Source organism: Ascidiella aspersa, chromosome 4 (assembly GCF_963924565.1).
Source record: "Ascidiella aspersa chromosome 4, kaAscAspe10.2, whole genome shotgun sequence".
NCBI lineage: Eukaryota > Metazoa > Chordata > Ascidiacea > Phlebobranchia > Ascidiidae > Ascidiella > Ascidiella aspersa.
Window position 1 is genome coordinate 27,224,346 of NC_139450.1, and position 25,893 is coordinate 27,250,238.

The window sequence follows — 25,893 nt, forward strand, 5'->3', positions numbered from 1 at the left end:
AAACTATTACCTTCCGCTGATAAACAATGAACGATTCGAGACGATGACATCATAAAATTGACAAAGTCAAAACCAAAAGATTGCCTCCGGGATCGAATCTCGGCAGTCTGGCGATTGCTGAAATTCCTCACAACCGCCAAGATGTTTACCCGCTGCCCATACCCAAAACAAACTGTAGTCTCGTCGGAAGGGCACATGCGAAAGGTCCTCGTCTCCCAATGAGCTTTTAGCACACAAACAAGCTCGCAGAGGCATGTTGTTGGCACTTTCGGCTTAAATCGCGCTTGATTTAATCGTTGCGCTCGCAAAGTGAAATAGCAAGTTACGGTTTCGAGAGTTGGTTTTGATCCGACAAAGCGAAAAAAGAGAGAAAGGCAGAGGAGAGAGAGGAGATAACGAAAAAGGCGAAAAAGTTGTACGTAAACTTGAGATACGATCGGCCAAGCGCAATCGTTCGCCTTTTCAATAATGTAAAATATGCCCAACAGCACAACTTCCTCTTTTTTCTTCCGCTATAGACATTTACGATGTAAAAGCTGATGGCAGTGAGAACCATCAATCATTTGGCCGCTAAAACTGGCGAGGGAACGGAACAGGTTTTGCGATTGGCTACCGCGGATAGGGTTAATTGCGATATGTGTCTTGAATAGGTTAAACGTTTCTCAGGTTTTACCGAATGGAGAAGCTGCAGGACCCTCGATTGTGTAACACGTTTAGGATTTTTATAAGTATGTATTATTACACCCCTGTCACGCAATCGTTTGAGTTTTATTTTTGTTCGTGCAGTTTATTTTCTTAATTTAATTTTTCTTTGACCCGATGAGGCGGGCACGGTTGTTCGAAGGCTTGATCTTCCACAATTTGTCGCTAAACAGTGCCACCTGATTTCGAGAAATAACATGCATCCCACACTGACAGGGCCATTATTTAGAGCTTATGTTCAAGTGTAAGTAAGGTGAAATAGAAATGAAAAGAGTTACCACGTCAGGGTACAATATAAGTTTTGCGAGAATTCTCTAATTTTGCCAAGTAGTAATAACAATATGTGCGGAATGTAGAAATCCGTTATAGTCATTTAATCAGGTTTGAGACTGTCATATAGGTGCGTTTTTGTTGTTTTTTCAAGGGAGGCGTTAGCAGACAGACATCCATCTTTAGAACAGCATAAAAAACGCCAACCAAAAGTTATAGAAGCCAGGGACTCTTTATTTTATTTTATTTCCAAACATTTCAAAGTCCACTTTCTAACCCCAATGCCGTTAGTCTTACAGGTAAAAAAAAAAAAACGCTTTGCGCCCAGGCGCCCTACTTGAATAGCGAGGATGACAAGCGCTACAGTGGCGGCCCTGGTGGTCCTCCCTCTGTTCCTGGCCCCTTTTTTGGCGCCAGGTTACGAGGCCCGAGTGGTCCGGACCTCTGTTTCTTGCACGATGATGGCCGACCCTGAGGAATGTGACTTTTGCGTGGAAAACAAGGACCGGCGACTCAACGAATGTGGTGAGTGTCTTACAGTCAGTGGTAGAAATAAACCGGAACGGCGTTAAATTCTTCCGGTATGCTGTAAAAGTTTATTTTCATCAGTCCATATCCTTTTCTAACCAGACCAAAAACAAACCCATCTGATAGAAAGTATTTAAAAGTGAGAGATTTCATTTGCATATTTGCACGACAACCTCGGGTTTTCTAAGGTTACGTGTTTTAGACATCACGTTATTACGTAACTTTGTGGCGTCATATTAGATTTTCTGATGGCTTCAAGTATTTAATTAGGGTTTTTCATTTTTTGGACACGGTAACTCTGGCCATGTTCCCGGTGTGGTCCGTTTTTCAAAAAAAATATGGCGAGATTTTTTTTTTTATTAAATATATAGGAATAGCTACAAAAGGCAATTGTGCCTCTAAAAGCACTTTTTAACGATATTGAGTGAAATTATAAAACAAATTTGGCGAAAAAATGATTTTGACAAAGTGACGTTTGCAACATAAAGCGGTTTTTTGGGGTTTTCGAGTTCAGGTTTTTTCAGTTTATAGTCAAAGAAACGATTCCGAAAATCAACTTGCAGTTAACTTTGGAATACACGGTTTTTTTTAGTAACTTCAATGAAAATATAAAAGCCATAATATTTGATAAAAGCGACATTTCGCAATTTACAGACGTTTCAGCACTGATGATGGCATGAGTTATTGCTGAAACGTCTGTAAATTGCGAAATGTCGCTTTTATCAAATATTATGGTTTTATATTTTTATTGAACTTGCAGTTACTTTCTCGAACGCCGCAATCCTTGTGCGATAAACGCTTCCTTTTAATGACGCTTGGATATCGCCCCACAATGTTTGTGTGATTTGTTTGTCAGAAACGCAAACGCTGATCGATATATCGCAAGACCAACTTTAAAATGTCGAAGTCGCTTATCTTAACCTTTTTTGACCTTTGTTCATTTTATCATTTATTTGGCCAGTCCAGTGATAACAAAAAGAGCCCTACTCCCTTTTTACAGCTATGTCTCGTTAACAACCCTTTTGTTAATATAGAGAAAATTGCCTTTAAAATATCCTACATCTTTCAGGTTGTCATTTGCCAAACGGTAGAAAAACAAGTTCTACAGAGAAGGCTTTTTAAAGCCGCTTAAAGTATTAGCCAAGGGGCGAGCTTAAAAAAAATCCTAAAAAAATTTATTTTTGTTGCTTTTCTGGAAGTCGTCATTCAACCTATAGTACCATCTTGTTGCATAATTTCCAAAAACAGTAAAATTACTATTCAAATTAGCAATCTTGTGTATTCGAAGAAGCCATAAACACATGCCAAGAGGCAAAATACGCAATGAAACCAACTACAAGAAATATAATCCACAAACTACTTAAGGCTGTCTTGCAGCTTTGGTCCTGAGATATGTAAAATGTGATTTGTAATACGTCGTTGCGTGTCCCTCGCTTAACCCATCAATCGCTTCTCGAAATAAACATTTCGTCGCCTCCGGTCCTGTTCGCTTGTCAAGCGCCCGCAAACCTCTGCCTATGTTAAGGCCAAGTAGGTCTGGCCCAGTGGTTCTTAACCTTTTTAGCTTACCGACCGGTAAAATTTCAAAACAAATTTTGCGGACCGGTGGACCTTCAAAAATTAAAATAAACCCAAAATGTAAATGCGACTAGGCCATTAGCTCTATGTTACGTTACAATGCTGCAAATTACAGAACTGTCGAAGTTTTAAATTTGATGGGCAAGCTTTTAAAATCTTGTGTTTTGCAATTGAAACATAAAATTGTAATATATTTGGCGGACCGGTAGGAAAGTTGACGCGGACCGGCGGTTGAGAACCACTGGTCTGGCTTCTCATCGAATCGATAGTAGGAATGAAACGGAGACGCCCTGCAATGAACTAATCGTATTGACGCATGCAGAAATGCTGGTGTCAATATATTTTGCCGCAAAGAATGGATTAATTCTTGCCGCTTGCTCTCCTTGCTTGTATGACTGGTTTTAAGAACCTCTTAACAGATTCCGACAGCTCACAAAATTTGCATAAGCGCGTCGCCTGTTTAGCTTGATCCGTTTTAATTAACGATAGATGTCGGCAGTAATCCTGTGGTAATAATTGTGCGTTTGTTGTTTTCCAGATTCGCAAAACTTTTTTCTCGTGATGATTTAAAAATTGCTGATATAACTAGATCAAATATTAAACAAAAAATTAAAGCGAGATTTTAAATATAACCTTAGATCCTGGCAATTAGGTTAGTTCAGTTGTGCTACACCTAAACCATGAAAACTATTGCTTAAGTTTATAAATCGACATTATTGAAAACCTGATCGTTCGTTTTTTTCCCCCTTTACCAACTTACCCGCTAGACCACGTTTAGAAGAACTCATTTTCATAAATTGCCTTTTTTGTTTTTAATTTGAAAATAGTGAAGTCTCGCACTATTCATACCAGTGTACTTGTACTTAAGTTTAACCTCAATAAGCTTGTTTTCAATATTGCCATAGACTTGCTGTCCACTTTTACGAACATTTTAACAGGCAGGGTATTTTTTTACCTAGCACTGTTTCACTGAAAGTTTATTTTAGATTTAGGACATGCCACAAGACCCGCCTCCTGACAATTAATAAAGCGACCAAACGCAAATCAATACTAAACTGTGCACGGAAATTACTGCTCTAACCTTTTACATTCCCTTAAAACTGTTTGAAACTTTACCCAAACTTATATTTTCTTTGGCAGAGAAGAAGGCCAGGTCGCGATTCTCCCGCACTGTGCACTTCCGCCCCTCGCGCTACCCCGAGTTCACGTGGACAATCGACAACTCGACGTTTGACGAATCGGAAGAACTCAGTATCACGCTTTTCGCCTGGGACGCCACGGAGAACGCAAACGACCCGTGAGTTGAACTTTAATTTTGCTTGAATTTGGTAGTTTCTTATTTGAAATTTTGGTCCAGCAAGTGTCATCACCTCCTGGAAAATAAATCGTGTATATTTTTTTATTGTAAAAAAATTGAAAATTTTTATAATTTTTCACTTAGCTAGTGGGTTTAGGGTGCAGACAACTGGGAGGATTCTTTGCGCCACGATTTTTGGTATGTTTTTACTATAGCCAGCCCAAAACGTGATTTTTTAGGTACACAATGCACGGATCTATAATGCAGCTTTCAAATGAAGGTCAAAGCCAAGTAGGTCGAGTGAACCACATTATCTTAATAAGGACGTTTCGGTGTCGCCCTTGTATCATTATCAATTAATATTATTAATTATTTCACATTAACAGATGATGATACAAGTGCGTATTGAAACGTCTTTTTACAGATAATTTCAATTTACTCGAACTATATGGCTTTAACATTCCTTTTCAAAACGTGTTTTGTCTCGTAGTGATAAAGACTAAGAATTTAAGAAAATTGTCGAGATTAAAAACTGTTATGGAGTGCATCATTTATGTTTGACAATCGACATATGCGAATTATTTCAGTTTTGCGTGAATATTACGCATTGTACAGATAAAAACAGAAAGAGCATTCGATAATACTTTAAGAAAACAAAGTATATTCAAACATCATTTAACTAACTATGACTTGCGTCCTTAGCCTGGCGCAGGGGAATTTGCAAATATCCGATAACTGTATTGGAATAAAGTAAGAAACAACGCACATCTGTTGAGTATACTTGGTGGCATGATAATAATAACCGCGCTGTGTTTTTTACTCAAAAGTATTTTTTTACTATTCCGTGGTTACAATCCTATACCTAATTTACAATGCCGCTTCCAAGTATGGTTAGCATGGCTTTTGAACGGTATACAGTCCGGATATTTTAAAAGTATGACCTCATCATAGATCTGATCAAAGAAACACCAATAAGTAAATAAAATAACATAACATGTTTTATTCAACCTAGTTTTCATTGCATGCAATACAGAAATAAAAAACAAAAGTCAAAAAATAAAAGTCAATAATTTTTTTTTTGTCACAGAAAAATTACCTTTCTTTCCCTTTAACGCAGCGGTTACCCTATTCCCGGTTGCTGCGGAGTCCCAGTAAAAGAGGGAAAGTGCCGGGCAAACATCTGTCGTAAGGGACACGTTTTCTACAGGCTGGTGACCGACAGTTGCGAGTATTACGCGCCGAGGCCAGTTGTACCACGACACATGTACTGCTCAGGTAATTGAAAATAAACTGCGTTCAATTCTACCTATTTAATGTGAACGTCTGTATACGTTCGTTATAATATGCCTTGATCATTCTAGCTATACAAGGGGTTCTTAAACTTGGGTCCGTGGACTAGCTTTAGATGGTCAATGAAGCCCTAATTGAAACCATGGTTTATATAATTATGGGAAAATGACATAATTTTTTTTAAAACCAAGAAATAAGTTGAAAACAACACTTTGTTCCTTGAATGTATTTAGACTTTTAAATTTTTCAGCCCGAAACCAACGGATTTTTCAATACTTAAAAAAATTAAGGCATACCCTGGTCCATGCAACCGAAAAAAATGTTGAGTTTTATTGTCTAAGATTATATGAACCTCTACCATTAAAAATAATACGTTTGCATGTATAGTTTATTGCCATTTTCCCAATTGTTTAAACGTTTACTAAAATTTCATTAACCTAAAAAAGGATTTAATAAATTCGTTAGGTTCCGTTTTGGATTGTCTAATACGAATAAAGCATTTATTATCCTTTTTGAGTCCCAAAGAGGGTATAAGTAAAGTTGTTGCAAAGTTAAATTAAATAGCCAGCAAGTTTATTTAAAAGCTGAGCACTTGTGTGCAGTGGCCTTAAAAACAGTAGTATTGACCACGCGGAATTATTCACTTTAACTATACCTCGAGGCTTACGAGTTTGCTTAAATTTCACCCTAAAATACCCCAGTTAAACGCAAATCAGATCGACAAATTCGAATTCGGCCGAAATCTGCACAACAAATAGATTGATATTTCTCGGTTTGTGCTAAAAACGCGCGTCCGCATAACCTCGTGATAGGACACGCCGTAAAATGTCAACTGTTTGCTTCATTTTTCCGCCACTACCACCGGTGACCTTAAAACTATGTGCCACAAGTTCACTACGCGAAGAAAATGTTATTGGAAAATGTTTTGACCACAATCCGATCTTTCTAGGCGTCGCTGTTTTGCCTTTTTAAAGCGCTCAGAGTGAAAATAGATGTTGCCAATCTGCATTTGCACGATTTTGCTGACCAAGTGTCACCTGTATGTTAATACTAGAAAAAGACAAACCTTAAAGCTAGAATTTTGGTCGCACTCTTTAACGACAAATTATATTAAAATCTTGACTCTTTTTTTTTCTACTTTGATTTCATGAAGCACGGTTTCGCGAAAGCCTGACAAGATTTTTATACAGTTTTGTCGTTAAACAATACCACCAGATTTAGAATTAAAGAAATGCGGCTACCTGCAAAGATATTCAAAAACTAGTTGAACAATCCCATTAACATCTATTTATTTTAGATGATTTAATTAGACGACAGTTTTAAGGAGTTAGTAGGCGTAATAATCAGTTAGTTTAAAACGAAAAAATCAGGGCGCATAACCTACTTCACCAAATTCTGCATATTTAGTGGTATCATTGTGGAATTAGTATATTATTAAATATGTTAAAAGTTTCGTGTTTTTTTAAATTGAGGAGTTGTGTATAATTTAGGCATAATTAATCGATCGTGTTGTTTAGTTCAACAACACTTATCGGAAAACAAACCGGGGTCGCATGTAAATGTTGATTTCAGTTTATTTAAATTGGCGTCTGTCAACAAAAACGTTGAAGATCATTGAGTTAGGAAACACTGGCATAAAAGATGCCAAAAATGCCGCCCCGTATAAAAAAAAAATAGCAAAACTATTTTTCATTTTTTGTCGAACAGGCGACCGCGACGCCCGTAAGGTGGCGCGCTTTCTGTACCTTTGTCCCGAAAAACGCACGGCCTGGATGAGTCAGCTCAACTGCGAGTGCGTCAAGTACGACACCATGACCGGCGACTTTATGCCGACCAACGACTCGCAGCCCTGGGAGAGCTTGAGCTATAACGTGTGGCTGAACCTCCACCGGGACAGCATGTCGCAACGATACTCACACCTTTGCATGTTCACACTGCCTAAAGGTGAGATGTTTTTGATTGTTTTTTTTGTTGTAAAATAAAGGGTTGTATTAGTTTGTTTTTAAGCCCACCCTCTTCTTTTGGGGCTTGTTTTACCTCCCTTTTTGGGCTTGTTTTACACCTTTGCATGTTCACACTGCCCAAAAATGAGATGTTTTGGCTTATTTTTTTAATAAAAAAGGGTCATATTTGGTTTTCACGTCCGCCCCTTACTTTTGGCGCTTGTTTTTACCCCTGCTGTTTGGGGCTTGTTTTACCCCTCCTTTTTAAGCTCGTTTTATTTTGGTAAATAGGCTAACTACTTACATTTTCCAGTTATTACGACCATATAAGTTTGTGTCGCGGTTAATCCAACCTGCCAAAATGTGCAAGTGTGGCTGTTTTTCCCTTTCTCGTTGGTTGGTTTTGATCTTTTTTGCCCTTTTGCTTTCGGCATTTCTACATTTTCGGTGCCAGCATGACTTTTTATCGGCTAAATGCTTCTGTGCCAGATTTATCGATTCGACCTTTTGCGAAAGTAAATATTTAGGCGTAAAACCAAATAAAGCATGTTCCTACTTTACCCCGGCCGCCTATATTTCCTACAAAAATACCCGTCAGCTGTTCTATAATTGTTGGTAAATCAATAATTGTTTGTAAAAAAATGCTAGTTTATATTTGTGCAGCCGACTTGTCTCTATGAAACTTAAATTAGAAGGTTTTTCAAAAAATGTACAATTTTAGAAGAAAAACTTGATATCATCGTGTGACCCAATTTTGAATTTAGCCAAACTTTAACACAAAACAATCTCGACCTAAATTAAAAAAACTTTAATTAGAAGGTTTTTTGAAAAATGTGATTTTAGAAAAAAACGAACTTTGCAGAAAAAGGGATTGTCAGACATGAACTGAATTAAAATTCTTCGGTAAAAACTGAGCTTCTTAACGTCTTGTGAAATTTGTGCAGATTCGAATCTAGCCAAACTTAACACAACACAATCTCGACCTAAATTGAAATCATGAGTAACAAAATATAATTTACCCAATAAAACTTGACTATTTTTCTTCGCAGCTGATGGTATGCTCGATGGTAAAAGTCAAACTCTTATAATGTTAACTTTAATTAAAAAACATTTCTTAAACATTAATTTTAGAAAAAATATAAAAAAAGGCTTTAATTCGAAGGTTTTTTATAAGATGTGAATTTAGTAACAAAAAATGGTCTTCGCAGAATGAAGGATTGTCAGACATGATTTAATTAAAATACTTCTTGTGTCCGAAATGGAAATTTGTGCAGATTCAAATTTAGCAATAGAACTAAACATTGGACCTAAAATGAATTACCGTATAGTTGCAAAATATAATGCCTATTTTTTCTTTTTCGCAGCTGAAGTAATGCGCGAAGGCAAGATGTCCGACTCTAACTCTTCGAAAGAGTCGTTCCTCTTCCAACGAGGAGTATACGACATGCCGAAGCGACATTGGGTCAACGGGAGCGTTCTGGGGCTAGACGGGGGTTCCAGGGTGAAATGTGATGCGTGGAAATACAACGGATCCAGCGTGTTCGAACTAACATCGTCCACCCCAGACAACGACACATTCACCTGCCTAGTCATGTGGCCGAACGGAACTGATCAGCTGAGGCCTTTTGCGTCGCATGTCAAGTGCATGCCGCCAAACGGTAAGCGGCGTTTTCAATTTTTCAATTTTTTTTTTTAATTTTATCATGTTTATTTCTCATTGCAGTAAGCAGTATTCCTATTTTGGAAAACTTTTCATAAGCACAAAAGTGCCAATTTTTTGGTTCTTTAATGTTATGCGCCATTTTATCTTAATGTTATGCGCCATTTTTAATATTTTTGAAAAATTTTGAAACAGTTTTGTTTAGACCTGTCTTTAAACGGTATGTGTTTTTTTTCCTTTTCGGATTTTTTGTTTAATTACATTACGCCTAACAATAAGCTACAGAATATTTTTTATCACTGGCTCCAGACGGTTTAGGTCGGCAGTTCGAATCTCGCCACAGGCAGTTTTTATCATTTTTTTAGCGGTCAAACCCTTACTTGCAACCAATTGTTAGTCTACTGATTTTTAAAATATTTCAGGAGAAAGCAATTTGTACTTTAGGAAAACATTTCATAAGTTTAATATATTGTCTTAGTTTGCTGCTTTATATTCTGACTTGAGATACAAACGAGGACGATTGTAGTTAAGTCCTGCATTCTGTACACTTGTATATTTCTGGACACCGAATAAAAATATACAGATTCACGTCGGACCGGGACCTTCTGGCGACCAAGCCTTGTGTTGTACATCTTGCGTCCTAGTTTGCACCAAACAGCTTTTACTTTTGTCAGTGATTTTTTTCAAGTGATTTTTTTTCGCTCACAATAATACGATATAAAACAGTAAGCTGAAAAGATAAAGTCAGCGAGCATTTTAAACTCCCTTTCAAGGCAACTTCCCTTCGCTAAAATTCGAATTACCTTCTTTCTTTTTACAGCCACGTATGTTCCCTTCGACTCGAAGAGCGTGTTTGACGAGGAAAAGTCGCGAAACAACGCGATGGCTCGCACACTGATCGCTATAGTGGGTGGTGCTGGGGCGCTTGTCGTTCTAGCCATGGTCTTCTTCTTTGCTTGGAAGTGCAACAAGAAGCTCAAAGTCTATCTGAAGAAGACGAAGGCGATACCCGAGCATATGGTGAGTCGAATCAAAAAAGAAGTTTTGCCTCTTGACAATTGCATTAAATTTAATGTTAACGGTATGGAAGTCAAACCTTTGCAATTAGAATTTCACAGGTAACCAAATGGCTCTGCAGACGCTAGCACGTCGATTATCATGCACCATAAAGTAGAGCAATATAATTGAAAACTAATGGATCCGATCCGATACTGAAGTCTTTATCAGTGTACACGTACAGGAATTTATTAAAACACGCGAAGGCCTAAACAAGTGGATTCCTTATTCAAAAAGAAGACAATACAAAACAATGTTAATAAAACAGAAACAGAATCAGTAAGTTAAACATCATTGCCAAACGTTTACAAGTAACTAACAAAATGAGCTCCTACCGCGACAAGGTAGTAACACCAACTGCCGTAAGGACAACTACAATGTCAAGGCACCATGTGCTCAGTGACCTTTGACCGCAAGTCATAGAAGGATCACACAATTAAATAGGTCATAAAGTACTCACATAAACATGCGGTTTAGCAAGCTCAATTTTAATCTTATGTTGTGCACCATAAAGCATGTCAGATGATATCGAATTCGAAACCCCATGCAGAATGGTAGTATCGGTACGAGCCCGATATCACAGCTGTATCAGTGCCGATCCGACACCAGATTAATATTTTATCTTTTGTTTATTTGACTATAAAATGATGACAGTTTGTATCGGATCGGATCGAGATAATTTTTGTCTAAAATATCGGCTATGTGTATCCGATTAAAATATCAAGTATGGAACATCTTTAATCTCATGCACTACATTGACACCGACTCGAATCTACAGTCGTTATGATGACGCTTCCAAAACACAACTATCCCCTTAAGCCTGTCCCGAAAAACTTAATCAGTGTTTACAGCGATGCCTTTTCGTGGTTCAAAGCCTTGATTGGCAAGATTTAATTTTCCTAATTATCTTTCGCGCGGTCGTGCTTCTTGGTATTGTTGTAGGTAAAAATCCATCTTAAATATTACGCTAGAGGCGGGAGATAAACTGTAAGCGACGTTTAATGAATGTCGAGGAATTAGCCCTAGAATGAAATTTTGTATAATACATCACATTTAAGACAAGGCGCACATAAACCGAGATATTATTACTATTTATCTCATTATCGTATTTTTCTGCAGATAAATTCATAATACTAAAATACAGTATTTTTGAATGCCTGATACTTAGTATTTTAATCCGATTCAAATGCCCAATATGTTCGGCAAAAGAACCGCCGATTCGAAAAAATGGACGTCATTAATTTCCTTAAATAAACAAAACAAAATCCGGGTTGTTAATATGCTATTTTCTTAAAAAAAATACCTTTCAAATTGGAAACGCTGATTAGCAGTTTTTACCAAGACTAATACGACCAACGCCAACGATTTATCAAACTCACTACATACTGCTAAAAAAGCTCATATAACGCAAACCTTTGTATAATTAACAATAAAACTCAAAGTTTAAAAACCCGAGTTAGACCAGGACCAGACATTTTTCAAAGGAATATATATTTCGCCTATACCGGAATCGTCAGTTCGTTTAATTAAAGTAAAATACACAATACACATACATAGCAAAGTAATAAAACTAATAAAATAGTCAAAAACATATGAAAGAAGTATATGGATTAAGTTAAAGGTTTAAAAACAAAACACCAGGCTGTCAGAAGAAAACTATTGCTTTAGTATACCCAAACTGTTTTTTTCTCAAATTTAATTTACTATTTTATATTACGCTTCAACGAAAATAACCCAGAATTTCTCTGTTTGTTCAGGACCCGATCGTTGACAAAAAGTCTTGTGTATCAGCCACAAGCACCAGTAACGTTGTCGAACGTGAGAAGGCCGATCTCCTTGTCTACAGCACGAGAGAAAACCAAGAAGGTGGGTTATGCCTAGGATTGTCCGATAATATCGGGAAACTCGTCCGATATTGGTTGTGGTGCCTAGGTTTGTCCGATAATATCGCGAAATTCGTCCGATATTGGGTGTGGTGCCTAGGTTTGTCCGATGATATCGCGAAATTCGTCCGATATTGGGTGTGGTGCCTAGGTTTGTCCGATAATATCGCGAAATTCGTCCGATATTGGGTGTGGTGCCTAGGTTTGTCCGATAATATCGCGAAATTCGTCCGATATTGGGTGTGGTGCCTAGGTTTGTCCGATAATATTGCGAAATTCGTCCGATATTGGGTGTGGTGCCTAGGTTTGTCCGATAATATCGCGAAATTCGTTCTATATTGGGTGTGGTGCCTAGGTTTATCCGATAATATCGCGAAATTCGTCCGATATTGGGTGTGGTGCCTAGGTTTGTCCGATAATATCGCGAAATTCGTCCGATATTGGGTGTGGTGCCTAGGTTTGTTGGATAATATCGCGAAATTCGTCCGATATTGGGTGTGGTGCCTAGGTTTGTCCGATAATATCGCGAAATTCGTTCTATATTGGGTGTGGTGCCTAGGTTTGTCCGATAATATCGCGAAATTCGTCCGATATTGGGTGTGGTGCCTAGGTTTGTCCGATAATATCGCGAAATTCGTCCGATATTGGGTGTGGTGCCTAGGTTTGTTCGATAATATCGCGAAATTCGTCCGATATTGGGTGTGGTGCCTAGGTTTGTCCGATAATATCGCGAAATTCGTCCGATATTGGGTGTGGTGCCTAGGTTTGTTCGATAATATCGCGAAATTCGTCCGATTTGGATGTGGTGCCTAGGTTTGTTCGATAATATCGCGAAATTTGTCCGATATTGGGTGTGGTGCCTAGGTTTGTTCGATAATATCGCGAAATTTGTCCGATATTGGGTGTGGTGCCTAGGTTTGTCCGATAATATCGCGAAATTCGTCCGATATTGGGTGTGGTGCCTAGGTCCGATATTGGCGTGGTATCTTTGTCGACTATACCAACTGTATATATTTAGCAATAGTTTGCGATCCAACGATAGTTATACTTTAAAATGTAAATTATGAAAAATTATTTTGTCAACGGAGGTAACATAACTTCTTAACCCTATGGCAAATTTGGCGTAGTAACCTGAAAAAAGGCCTTCTAACGTTTTAATTTTATCTATTCTACCTGTTGGAGGATAGTAATAACGTCGTTCTATATAGGATCAGATCACAGTACTTTTTGTCCAGAAATCGGAAATAAATCCCCAGTATATAGTTTTGTCCGCACCACAGCTTTGATTCGCAGTGAAACGAACGAGCAGAAAAGCGGTGTCTGAACTATCACGCCGGTAGGTTGCGCACTGTGCGAGATTTTCTACGAAACCGTTTTGCGCTGAAAAGGTCGCTGGTTATCTCGGCTTCGGCATTTTGACAGCATTTTGGAATTGTTTGTTTTGTGTTTTGTCGGATAACGCAAAGTGGCTGGCTCTGCGCCCGCCCAAGAGCTGGATGTAATTTGAAGTTACGTAACCTTCAAAGTTTTGCGTCCGACGGAGTTGTTTGTTTGCAATAGGTAAGCTTTTGTATGATGCGTCTGATAACAATGTAATCTGGGCAATATTTTGATTCTTTTTAATGTTAAGCCTGTTTACATGCATGTTAAAAACTTTGTCACCCTTTTTTTCGTTAAAAAAACATCATAACCAAGCAGAGTTTAAAAATTAAATCCCACTGCGTTTACAGATTTTGTTGTTTGTTTGCAGTAAGCAACCTTTTGTGTGTTGAGTCTAATAACAATGTAATCACGGCAGTACTTTGATGCTTTTTAATGTTAAGCCTGTTTACATAAAATATTTGGTACCCTTTTTTTCGTTAAAAAAATGATAACAAAGCAGGGTTTAAAATTTAAATCCCGCTGCGTTTACCAATTTTACCGATTTGCGTAGAATCAACAGCCGTTTTTTCATGGTAAAAAAATGCTTTGGATGTTTTTGAAACTATTTGCGCATTGAAAAGTTGCCTATGTTTTTCACTTTATGTATTCCTAAAACATAGAAACACTATGTTTTTTCGTGAGTTTTTGAATAGTTTTTTAATCTATTTTATACCCAGCTCAAGTTATTTGTCCATAGAGTGCCATTTTTAATTGTGCAATTAAGTTGACCAAGACTTACACTGTTTTGTTTTCCAACTATATTAAAAAAACGTCGAGCAATTAAAGTTTGAGTCTTAAAAAAAATGCAAATTTTCTTTCAAAGCCTTTAAATGTATTTGAATATTGTCATCAAAATGTCTGGCAAATATGTTATTCCAGGCTGCGGTCACGGCTATCACGTTTAAGATCTCCAAATGGCATCCTAAACGCGTTAAAGAAAATTCTGCGAAGGTTTCTGAACGCCTTTACTGTTTTGCATTGATTTTTGTCGCTTACCTCGGTGTAAAGCGGCAGCTTTCGTAAAAAAATATGCCCAGGAAGCTCTATATGCAAATCCGCGCCTCAATTTATCCGGCCGGAAAAAGTCAAACCAAGGTTGAACCACCGCCGCCCTGAAAATGAAACCGCCATCGGCACGAAGTGACGTCTTAGCACGCCCCACGTCATTGCTTGCACGACCAAAAAAAAACGTTTCGCGAACGCTCAACAAAACCCAATCGACTTTTCTATTTCCGACTCGCATCGCGCTGCGTTTGCGTGCGGGAACGCATTGGTTTTGCGTGCGGGAGGCACAATTGCTTGCTTGCTTTTTGCTGTGAGACCTTTGCGTGATAGGCTGCTAATGCGTGTGCTGTCTGGTTAGGTTCTGCCCAAACTTTACCCCACCCCGCCAGCGCTATACCCATCAATCTGTCAACCATAGTAGTGACGACTGGAAAATTGCGGTTTTTTTTTAAGTCAAAAAGTTACTTGAAGTTTCAATTTTTTTTTACATTTTTTTTTATTTTTTTTTCACTTTTTTGTTACAATTATTTTTTTGTTACATTTGTGGCATTGGTTAAAATCCGACTAAATGACGGAAATTCATCAATCTGTCAACCATAATAGTGACGACTGGAAAATTGCGGGATTTTTTTAAGTCAAAAAGTTACTTGAAGTTTAAATTTTTTTTACATTTTTTTTTATTTTTTTTTCACTTGTTTGTTACAATTTTTTTTTGTTACAATTGTGGCATTAGTTAAAATCCGACTAAAGGACGGAAATCACGTTTCTTAGAAATAATTAGTACTTTTTTTGTAATTGGAAATAAGAGTAGAGCGGTAGTTCTGATGCCTACCCCGTATATCTTATTCAGATTTTAAACCCTTTTAAGAGTTACGTTTTAAGAAGTTTTTCCAGCGCTTTTAAACATAAGATAGGATTTGCAGAAACATTAGTGAAGAAATCTTTTGATTTTTTTGCCTAAATGAAAAAAGTTAAATAAAAAATCTGAATATTTCTCCTCTAGTTGGTTTACAGTTGCTTGTGCTGGGAATTTGCTGAAGTGTAACCATTTTTTTATTAATTTGGTCGTTTTTAATTTAGCAAAGATTACGAACTGATGCCTTTTCAGTTTTCCAACTCCGTTACGAATTGTGGATAAGTTACATCGTAATGGACCTATTCTAGATACGTTTAAATATCACACACAATCGGGCGTTTTCGACCAAAAATCGCCAGAACTTGGTTGCTGCCTCATTTTTTTCATCTCGAAATACATATACGACATCATTGCACTGGGTGAAATTTTGCCTTATCATCGCCAAACGCGGACTATACGTTGTACTTACAGCCGTTTTAATACGTTCGTGTGTAAAAAAGCGTCCGTCAGACCTTAAAATGTAATACAATATTTTTTGGTTAATTCAGATATAATTTAGTACCATGTTGAAAATGAATAATGAATTATTCGAAACTTTCAAAATATCCAAAAAATGATACCAAGTTCTGTATGGGCTTTGATATTCATTCTACGTCTAACTACAACCTCCAGCCATTGTGCTCCGAATTTAGTATTCCGTTATTTAAGAAATAGGCAAATATCTATCGGCATATATTTAAAAAAGTTGAATTCGTTCCTAAAATATTGTTTGGCAAAGGCAGACTGCCTAAAAAGATCCAAACTGGGTGAAATGGGCTCACCCTGTCGAAAAGGGTCCCTCGCCGGGAAAAAGCCCAAGTCACACACAGCGGCTGTATATATATTTTTAAGTTTAAAAGTATCAGCATAAGCAAACTTACTAAAAGAAAAAGAAGTTCGTATGCCAGTCGTCTGCATATTTACATACAAGTTTTATTGTTTTATTTTGATATTTTTTCTCGTGCGAAAAGCGCATTTTTGCAAAGACCAGCGTGGCTGACCTCTCATGCATTCCACAACGTCGGCAAATATAAAACCACATTGCCTGCCAAAACCTATCCGCCCATAATTTCCTGCCACAATGCATATTATGAATAGGCTTTCGAAGGCGTGGCTTAACCTTTAATCTGTTTGACCTCGCAATTTGGCGTGCAAAACTTCGTGCCATAGAATTTGAATGCAACGTTGAATTTTACGTGTGCAAGAAAATGCGTTTAAGGAGGGTCTATGTAAATGTTTTTGATGACCGTTTGTCGGCTAGCGATATGTGCCAAATTTTTTTTTCCTGAAAGTACCGACCAAAATATCAAAGATTAACATGCCAAAAAAACACCCTGTGGTGAGATAAGATGCAAATCATTGGACTGGACCAATGAAGGCGTCTTCTAGCTTGATCAGTTTAATTTTTTTCTTGCAGGATTTCAGAGAAACAACTTTTCGCCGCGAACCCCAGATATGACGTCATCCGACCCGAGATATGACGTTTTCTTCAATGCTACGTCATCGTCTTCGCCCGACGGTAGGTTTGGAAAATATTTCTCTTTGAAAACAACAATATAAGCATATAAGCACACAGGGTTTGCAACACTAATCAGTTTCGGAAAAATGCAATTCGCTAAACTCAAGTTGGAAAAATGTCGCTGAATCTCTTTGGTTTAACCCAGGGGTGTCCAACAAGCGGCACGCGTGCCAAATGTGATACGCGACCTAATAAAAAATGGCACGCAATCCCCAATCCTTAATTTGTTATTCAGCCAATACCTAATGTTTTAAGCCGTAAATTGCCATTGTTTATTTACAATATAAAATAATCGCGGCAATTACGACAACTAATAATTACTTCTAATACTATAACATTATATTGTAGTGAAGGCTAGCATTCACATAACTATAAAGTTTGTTGTGAAGAAACAAGAAGCAAAAGTCAGCTCACCGACGGACAATTAGATGCAGTAATGCGCACTACTGCTACACGTTTTCATTATTAGTAAAAAAACGCTTTTATTATCAGAAAGAATTAGTTACTAAACTTTGGTACGGGAAGAGGTCATAGGATAGAAATTGGCACGCAGGCATGTTTGAGTTGGATACCTCTGGTTTACCGTTAACGCCTGTGTCAGAAAACATCAATTTTCCACATTTCTGCGATTGCGTAAGAACGGAGCCCTTCTATTCATTTATCCGTTAAACGTGAAATGCTGAAGACTGTTTTGAAGGCAAAGCTAAACGGGCGTGCTTTAATGAACTATTGTTTGTGTTCTGAAAATGTATATTCGTTAGTCCGACGCAAATAAAAAAAATTGTGTTTCAAGTTTTAACAGCAAGGTTTTTGCTATAGTACGAATTTAAAAAAATGCCTGTAATTTTTTTATAACAATTTGAATTCCAGGCTGTTACACGTTAACCACCTACAACGACAGCCATGATACAACTCGGTTGTACGATTTGTCGCATTTAAGCAAAGCTTAATAGTCGTGGAAATTTAGGATTTTTTCTTAATTTTCAGCCACTTACGAACACTATCCGCATTTTTAACGAGCCCACTATTTCCCTTTGCAGACTCCAAGACAAGCATCGGCGACTACAAGCTCAAACTAGCCCTGGACGACCACGCCTTCGACCCGCGCTTCGGCCCCGTCACGGGTGACGTCACGAGCGGTGAGCCACGTCATCAAGGCTCGCTCGAGTCGGCCGGCAGCGACGCTACAACAACATCGCTGCTTACAATGGACTCCGACATCGATAAACGCCAAATAACGCGTAGCGGCTCTCTGTCGCCAGACAGCGGCTGTTCGCCGCGCGGAATAACGGACCCTAGGGGGTGCTCGATCCCCGGTAAGGTCCTATGCGGCGGCGAGCGATGCGAGACCTCGTTTTGCCGCCCGCTTTCGCCGCTTCGCGCGAAGATCTCTTGCCCTACGGAACGCGCAAACTTCTTCCACAGACCCCCACTTCCGGATGCGCAGTTCCATTGTTCCCACGATCTTCGCGCCGACTCCGGTTCTTCCGTCGAAGAGGCGGAGAAGGACATTGTCGGTTATCTGAGCAAGACCACGCTCACTCCTGTGGTGGACGAAGTTGCCTGACAGAGTTGTTTGCCCATAATAAGATCGCGTCTGCCGTGTACGCTATTCGTAAACTGCCGTGTACGCTATTGTAATATGCGGACGGGGGTGCAGGTCTAATGCAGATGATAGAATCTCACAAATGTCGCGGAATAACTTGTCCATTTTCAAGTGATTAGTTTTTAGGCTTAACTTATTCATCAAGTACAGAGGTTTGTTGCATTTTTGGAATATTGCAACTATTTTGCAAGGAAACGGATTTCTATATAACCCAAGAGTAGAAGTCTGAAAGTTCGGTTTACCATTTCTTATCCCCTTACTGACAGTCTTTCAACTTGTGGCAGCCGAAGATTAGCACCAAATTCTTAAAAAAAATTCTGCAATACCTGCGCCAGACATGCTGTGCTTCATTGCTGATTTAGTAGTACTGCGACATTTTATGCCAAAAGACGTCACTTGTGTGGTTTTGGGCAACCGTTCCACGCCACAAATATTTTACGGGAAAAAAGGGCTGAAAGAAAGTCTGGTTCCATCCTGCAAATTTGTGGACTCTTAGTGCCAACAATGCCAACATGGAATTGACATATCTGCAGCCAGACCAAAGATGGCGGTCGAATTTGTTCCTTAAATGTCGCGTGGGTTATTCGCGACCAAGATGCCTTTCAAGTTCAGAGAAGATAATGTCATTTATTTTAATTATTAATTATCATTGTGACCCGTTTCTTTGTAACAAGTACGTTGTCTGCGCAATAAACAAATGCAGTTGTTTTTTAAGCTAATAAATTTTCGCGCTTTCGCTTGTGCCTTGGTTATGTTCTGCCATGTTGTGTATTTTATGTTTTTTTCAGTAATTTTGGTGCTAACTTATACGGATGTCCGATAATATCGGATCGAGACCGATACCCGATGGCAAGTTGATATCGGTACTTGCCGATCCGATACCGAAAACCTTGTTTTGATCTTGAATGGTAATTTATAAGTAATTATAACGCTAGCGCTTAAAGATGAATCAACTTACAAACGCAAAAGCTAACCCTGGCTTAAAAAAATCGAAAACTTTACCATTGCATTTTTAAGTTTGATCCATTTGGCTTATTTGGCCATCACACCGGGTCATTTGGTATCGGTCGGGTCGTGGTACTTATTAACAGTATCGGTTATCGGTAAGTATCGGACATCCCTAGTGGTAACATACAAGCAAAATACCAACCTCCGGTAAAACAGGCGCGTTTTGCGCCGCTCTATACTGTATACAATAAACTGTGTACACGGCAAACAGTCCACCACTGTAGTGTGTTGAATACAATGTGTACACCAAACTCACAAATGTAGGGCGACAGGTTTCGTGTATATTCGGATTAAAGTGAGTCTCGCGTCACTTCAATCGCAAAAAAATGCCGAGAAACCGGTTTGCCTCCACGCCCGTCGCGAGATTTCGCAGACAACGTCGTTTTTGGATAAGACACACACCGCGCGACCTTTACCGTTATTTTTGTTTGACGCTCGAGGTTTCAACGGAGCGCAAACGACCCAAACCGTTTCGTCGAACACGTGAATTTGCAAAATGTTACTGTTCTGTGGAAAAAGTTTGTCCGTTCGATGCAAATCGAATTTTCTAGGCTCAATAATTTTGCAGAAAACTCTTATAATTTGGCTTCACCTAATCTCAGAATCCCTTGCAAAAACAGCAAAACCGATATTTTGAATATAAAAAATGTAAATAGGGCCCATTTGTTATTAAAACAGTGAGTTTATTTTCCTTAGTTCAGTGGTTTTGACCCTTTTACGAGTGTTGTCCCCCTTTCCTAGACTTCCCGTTTTTACCCCCCCTTTTTAAAAAACGCCACGAAGCGAGGTCTCCTTAAATCATGAGAAAGACAAAATTTAGAGTTTAACCATATTAATTTAAATACTGTATGGTCATATTCCCCGTGGTTAAGTACACTTAGATTACTGTTTAAACCAGGGGTGGGCAACCTACGGCCCGCCGCCTCTTTTGCAAACTCGGCAAGAATCCGTTCTCCATATTGTTTGTTTATTTTAACTATACGTAAATGCAAATTTATTTCTTTAACATCTAGTATGTTTGTGCTTTAAAGAATGTTTTCAGTCTTATGGCGCCGTACCATGACCTGGATTTGACCAACTTGAACATCTGAATGCATTTTAACGCATGCTTTTCTTTTGGCTAATTAAACCAATTATTAAATGCAAAAAACACTAGGTTTAACCCTGATTAACACTTTTTTATGATAGTAAAATGCTTAACACTACATGTTTTGTGCCGAGACCTTTCTAAGAAAAAAGCTGGTATTTTTTAGACTTATTTTTTGACCTAAGACACATGCGGTCCAACAAAGGTAAAACTGAAACGCAGACTAGATTCAAGGACAAAATCTATTCGCCAAAGCGTTTTTTGATAAAACTCTTATTTTTTAAGTTATACATAACTATTTCAATTAGGCTTCCATTGACCCCCTAAAATTAGTCCACGTACTCCCAAGAAGCGGACCCCTGGGTAGAACCCCTGAACTAAACTCACTCTTACCTCTTATACTCAGTTTGTGCCTCTTTAAAAGCGCATTAAGCGTAAAAACGAGCTGCCCATGTTATATTCAACCACAAAGTTAAACGATCGAGACATTTTTTACTGCGAGTATATAGTATCCTAAAAATTCAATGCGTCACTATAAAGAAAAATCCCATATTACAACTTTAAAACAGTTTAACTACACTTACCGTTCCCAAGTTATTATATAGTATTTAAGAAATACTTCCTAAAATACCAAATATGTGATTAAAAAACAAATTGCCATGAATTTTACTTTTCTAAAAAAAATCGCTACGAAATTGGCAAAAGATGAAATATTGAATATATCCCACTCTATCGGACTATTGAACGATAAAGAGCCTTTGCACCTTGACGTTTGATCAAACTAGTGTGGTGTAAAATGTGTTACAACTTAAAACCATTTCCAAGTAAGTATAAAGAATTTAAGAAATATCTCAAAATCCAGTTACATGCCTACATTTAACTAAATTCACTGTTACCCTGTACTCAGTTCGCGCCTCCGACAAGCGCATCCAGCGTGACGACGAGTACTCGGACTCGGAGGACGAGGGTGAGGGAGGAAGGAAGAACGCAGAGTCGCATCGCAAGAAGAAGAGGAAGCTGGAGGAAGGAGACGGGAAGCAACCGGCAGGTCGGTCGACATGAAACCACCGGTTTTTTTTTTTTGCTGGTTATTAGCGCTACGACGGTACGGCATGTTTGAATTATTCACTTTTGCTCTAATGATTTGGAAGCTTAAAATACACCGTAGTGGAGGTATTCCCTTCAATATGAGGTTGTTTGTACAAACAGGCATTATGGTCGACACTACACTCACTCCTCTCTGAGCCGGTGTAGCTCAAAAAGTCCTAGTCAAGTTTCTTGCAAACAATAACAAGTCAAGTTCTAGAGTTATTGATATAAAAGAAAAAACGTGAAACTATTAACATTGGTAAACTTTGTCCGATTAATAAAAAAACTCAAAAATACCTAGGCCTAAAGCTAAATATATAACAAGCAAATTGTCTTAATTAGAGTGATTAACCCAATTTAATAAAAAATGAAATGAAAACACCTCATCTCAACCCAAGTCATTTGACTTAAAGACTTAATAAGTCAAGCAATTGACTTACGCCATTCTAATACTGGCAAATTGTATTCTGTGCGCTGTGCGGGAATATTCCCTCAACAATTACAAACTAAATAATTTCCCAACATTTTTTAACCCGGCAAACGTTATGTGATCGCAGCTGAAAAGACGGAAGATGACAAACCAACATCCAAAGTGGATCCCGCTCTGAAATCCGAAGTTCCTCCGGCGAATGCTGCTCCCAATAAAGAAGAGGAGAAGATGGACACCCAGGTGAAGACCTATAGCTTAAGTTCTTTCAAAAGTGACTTGACTGGGACTTAACTTATTTTGCAAATGACTTTACTTGGAATGTACTATTGTGCAAATGACTTGACTGGGACTTACTTAATTTGCAAATAACCTGAACTTGGACTTCACTTCATTTGCAAATGACTTGACTGTGACTTAACTTCATTTGCAAATGACTAGACTGTGACTTAACTTCATTTGCAAATGACTTGACTGTGACTTAACTTCACTTGCAAATGACTTGACTTGGACTTATGGTGACTTAAAAAGGCGTATTGCTGTTTTTCCTTTCCACAATTGTCGTATTGATTTGAATAATCTGTTCCAATTATATCCATATCACTAAAAATATTTTTTTTTTAAATTCGGTAATTTAAATATTTTGCGGCTTTCATGTAATTGGGGCCTTCTTCTGAAGTAGTTTTGCCAATCAATAGCCACACACAATGCATATGTATCTCTCAAGGCTCTTGGAATTGTAAGTTTTGAATCGCAGAAGGTATCAGCTGTAAATAACAAAGCTATCCCGAAACGTAGTTTAATAAGGCGACTTTTTTGTACCAACTTCAGGAATTGTACATAACGTAGTTAAGCATTTGAGTTGCGAAAAACATGCCAACCTACCTACGCCATTTGGGGTAGCTAAAATACGACCACAACGAAAATACTATTCTCTCGGTTGTAGGATTGTGGATTGTGGTTAATTTTTCATTTCCATCATAAAATCAATCCAGTCTCATTCGAACCCGCTTTACATGACCTTGAACTGTACCGGAAATACATAAGACATGGCTTGATAAAAAAAAGCTTGTTTTCTTACCAAATTCTGTTTCGCTTTACACAAACTTGTTTTTTTTTCCTTTGCAGCCGGCAGAGGACGCCAGTGTGAAACGTGACGTCAAAGTTGATATCAAAACCGAACCGAAGACCGAAACTCAAACCGAAACCGGTAAGTGACGTTTTATTGCAAGGATTAAACGCGTTTTGAATTGAAATCAGTAAATCAGAGGGCCAAGCGTCTCAGGAAATGGTCGTAATTAACGTGACTATTTTTGCAGAATCTTATTGTTAAGTAAAAGTGCCTTTCTTGTTCTGCAATGTGGCGAAATTTTTTTTCTAATCTGAAGGATATTTTTAAACTACTAACATTCGTCATTTTTAAGCCATGTTATTTCGAACAATCGTTTTAAGTAAAATTTAGTTGTCGTTCCGAAAAATTTGCCGAAAATACTGTTAATCTTCTTTTTTTGTTTAAATCACGTTGTACAGAATTTTTAACCTCTTTAATCTTTGGTAAAAACAAAATAGACTTGAACTTAAATCATTTAATATTGACCTTATTCTGATGTCAAATCCATCCTAACTTATTGTAAACAGACAATCTTGGACTTATCGTAGTATTTGTTTCAAACAAAGAATTAGACCAGTTTTTCTTAACATATATATCGCGAGCCAAAGTTGGGCATGGTTAGATTTATGGAAATCGGTCCAGAGCAAGTTTTCTTCAAAATTTGAGAAAAGAGTGAAATCAATACGAAAACATGTCTCTAGTACAGTGGTTCTCAACCAGTGGGCCATGGCTCACTGGTGGGCCATGGAAACTTATTAAGTGGGCCACAGACCAATTTAAAAAAGCTAGATATATTGAAGAATTTGGTTTCATTTGTGTCACTATACCTAATTTTACAGGGATAATGGCTTGGAATGTAAATGAAACGTAAGTTATTGTTCAGAAGCAAGTACCTCTCTAATGCACGGTTGAATACATAATCTGTTTTGATATATGCTTCGCTATTGTTTGTTCTAAACCTTTTTTATAGTTTGTTCTTTCACAAAAAAATATTGGGCCACAGAATTTTTGTGCAACGAAAATGGGCCACGAAAGAAGGGGGTTTGAGAACCACTGCTCTAGTAATTAAACTCGAAATGTTATATGCTATTTGTCTTTTATGTTTCGTTACCTTTTAAAAAGTTCACTGATTAAAATTGGGTCGCCAAAGCTACACTGGTATATCTACGCTCACGAAAAAAAGGTTGAAAAACACTGAATTAGACAGTCAACTAATATTAATATAAAGCTAAAATCCACCCTATTGTAGCCAAAACAGACGCCCCTGCTACAAAAGCGACCGACCCCGTGGACCAAACCGGCGCAACTAAAGATGGCGACGAGACAGCAAAACCCAGCCAAGAAGAAAAAATGGAACAATAAAAATAATTCCTATCATCTTTCGCGACATTTTGTCTTCATCTCAGCAGAAATCGACCGGAAATATCGCTTTCTGCCACTGCAATAAAACGCGGCACAGCCAGACCGCCATTTGCAAAGCAAAAAAAGTATCATTTTTCCGGCGACGGATCCGGATCCGATGTTTTATCGAAGTTTGGCCAACGGCCATCGTTTTCTCTGTCGTCTGTGCTCTCCTTTATTTGAGAATAAAATCCTTGTATAGTAATTCTTGCGAGTTATTTGATTTGTTTGTGAGTTGAGTTATCGCGATTTGATTTAATTTTGGCGTAGAAAATCGTAATTTGCTGATACTTTCTTCATTTAACTGCTCATTGGGCTATTTTCAAAAATGGTTATCTACATAAATTACAGGAACCGTGCAAGCTCCGCGACGGGTGACAAAAGCTAGTTTTTCAATTTTTGTGTTGTTAAAAAGATTTGTCGATTCATTTCAGCGCCGACATTGGCCGTACATCCGCTAATTGAGGGGTTCCCAACCTGTGGTACGCGTACCACTAGTGGTACGCGAGTAGCTTTCGTTTTTTTCACAAAAACATGGATTGACAACTTTATGTTTTGTTCATCTGGTTTTGTTTACAAAAACAATTCCGAAGCCCATTCATTGTGACGTAAACATCCCTGTTGTTTCGTACCATTACGATCTTCAAAATACTGGCTATGTCAATTGTCAACGATGAGCACAGCAGTTGCTTTAAAAAGCCGTACAACGCGCCAGGCGTCAAATAAGTGGGTGACAGGCGTCAAATATATCAAATGATTGTTCTTGATAGATAGCATCTACTGTTTATGGCTTAATTTACAAATAGCGTTAAATAATGCTAGTTGTAAGCTAAAAATACATTAAAATATGATTAGAACAAGTTAGTAGTTGTTTTGCAAGAAGTGGTACGCGTGGCAGGACAGAGCGTCCAAGTGGTACGAGAACGTAAAAAGGTTGGGAACCCCTGCGCTAATTGATACAATAACAGTTTTCAAGACATGACAATAAACTTGAACGAATCGCCATCACCACAACTAGCCAGGACTGCGGAGTCGGTGGAAATTTAAAAAACTGCTATGGTAGCCAACTGGCAATTGTGAAATTGGAATAGCATATGGTAGAATATTTTCGACCAT

At 38.1% G+C, this 25,893-nt stretch overlaps 2 protein-coding genes across 2 annotated transcripts in view; both read left to right on the forward strand.

The window, feature by feature from the left end:
- LOC146157244 (histone deacetylase 1-like) overlaps positions 1 to 23,949 on the forward strand; it is a 61,045-nt gene extending 37,096 nt beyond the window's left edge. The window contains exons 13-15 of the mRNA XM_083388351.1: positions 21,657 to 21,797; positions 22,396 to 22,508; positions 23,394 to 23,949. Coding sequence (XP_083244477.1) covers positions 21,657 to 21,797; positions 22,396 to 22,508; positions 23,394 to 23,483 — 344 coding nt within the window. The 3' untranslated portion in view covers positions 23,484 to 23,949. The remainder of the gene's footprint in view (positions 1 to 21,656; positions 21,798 to 22,395; positions 22,509 to 23,393) is intronic.
- Positions 479 to 18,623, forward strand: LOC146157246 (uncharacterized). The gene is made up of 9 exons (XM_083387699.1): positions 479 to 1,497; positions 4,219 to 4,375; positions 5,493 to 5,650; positions 7,373 to 7,609; positions 8,973 to 9,266; positions 10,089 to 10,288; positions 12,082 to 12,190; positions 16,947 to 17,048; positions 18,089 to 18,623. Exons 1-9 carry the CDS (start codon positions 1,323 to 1,325, stop codon positions 18,613 to 18,615), a joined length of 1,959 nt encoding a protein of 652 aa, XP_083243825.1. The 5' UTR covers positions 479 to 1,322; the 3' UTR covers positions 18,616 to 18,623.
- Positions 23,950 to 25,893: the final 1,944 nt, after the last annotated feature.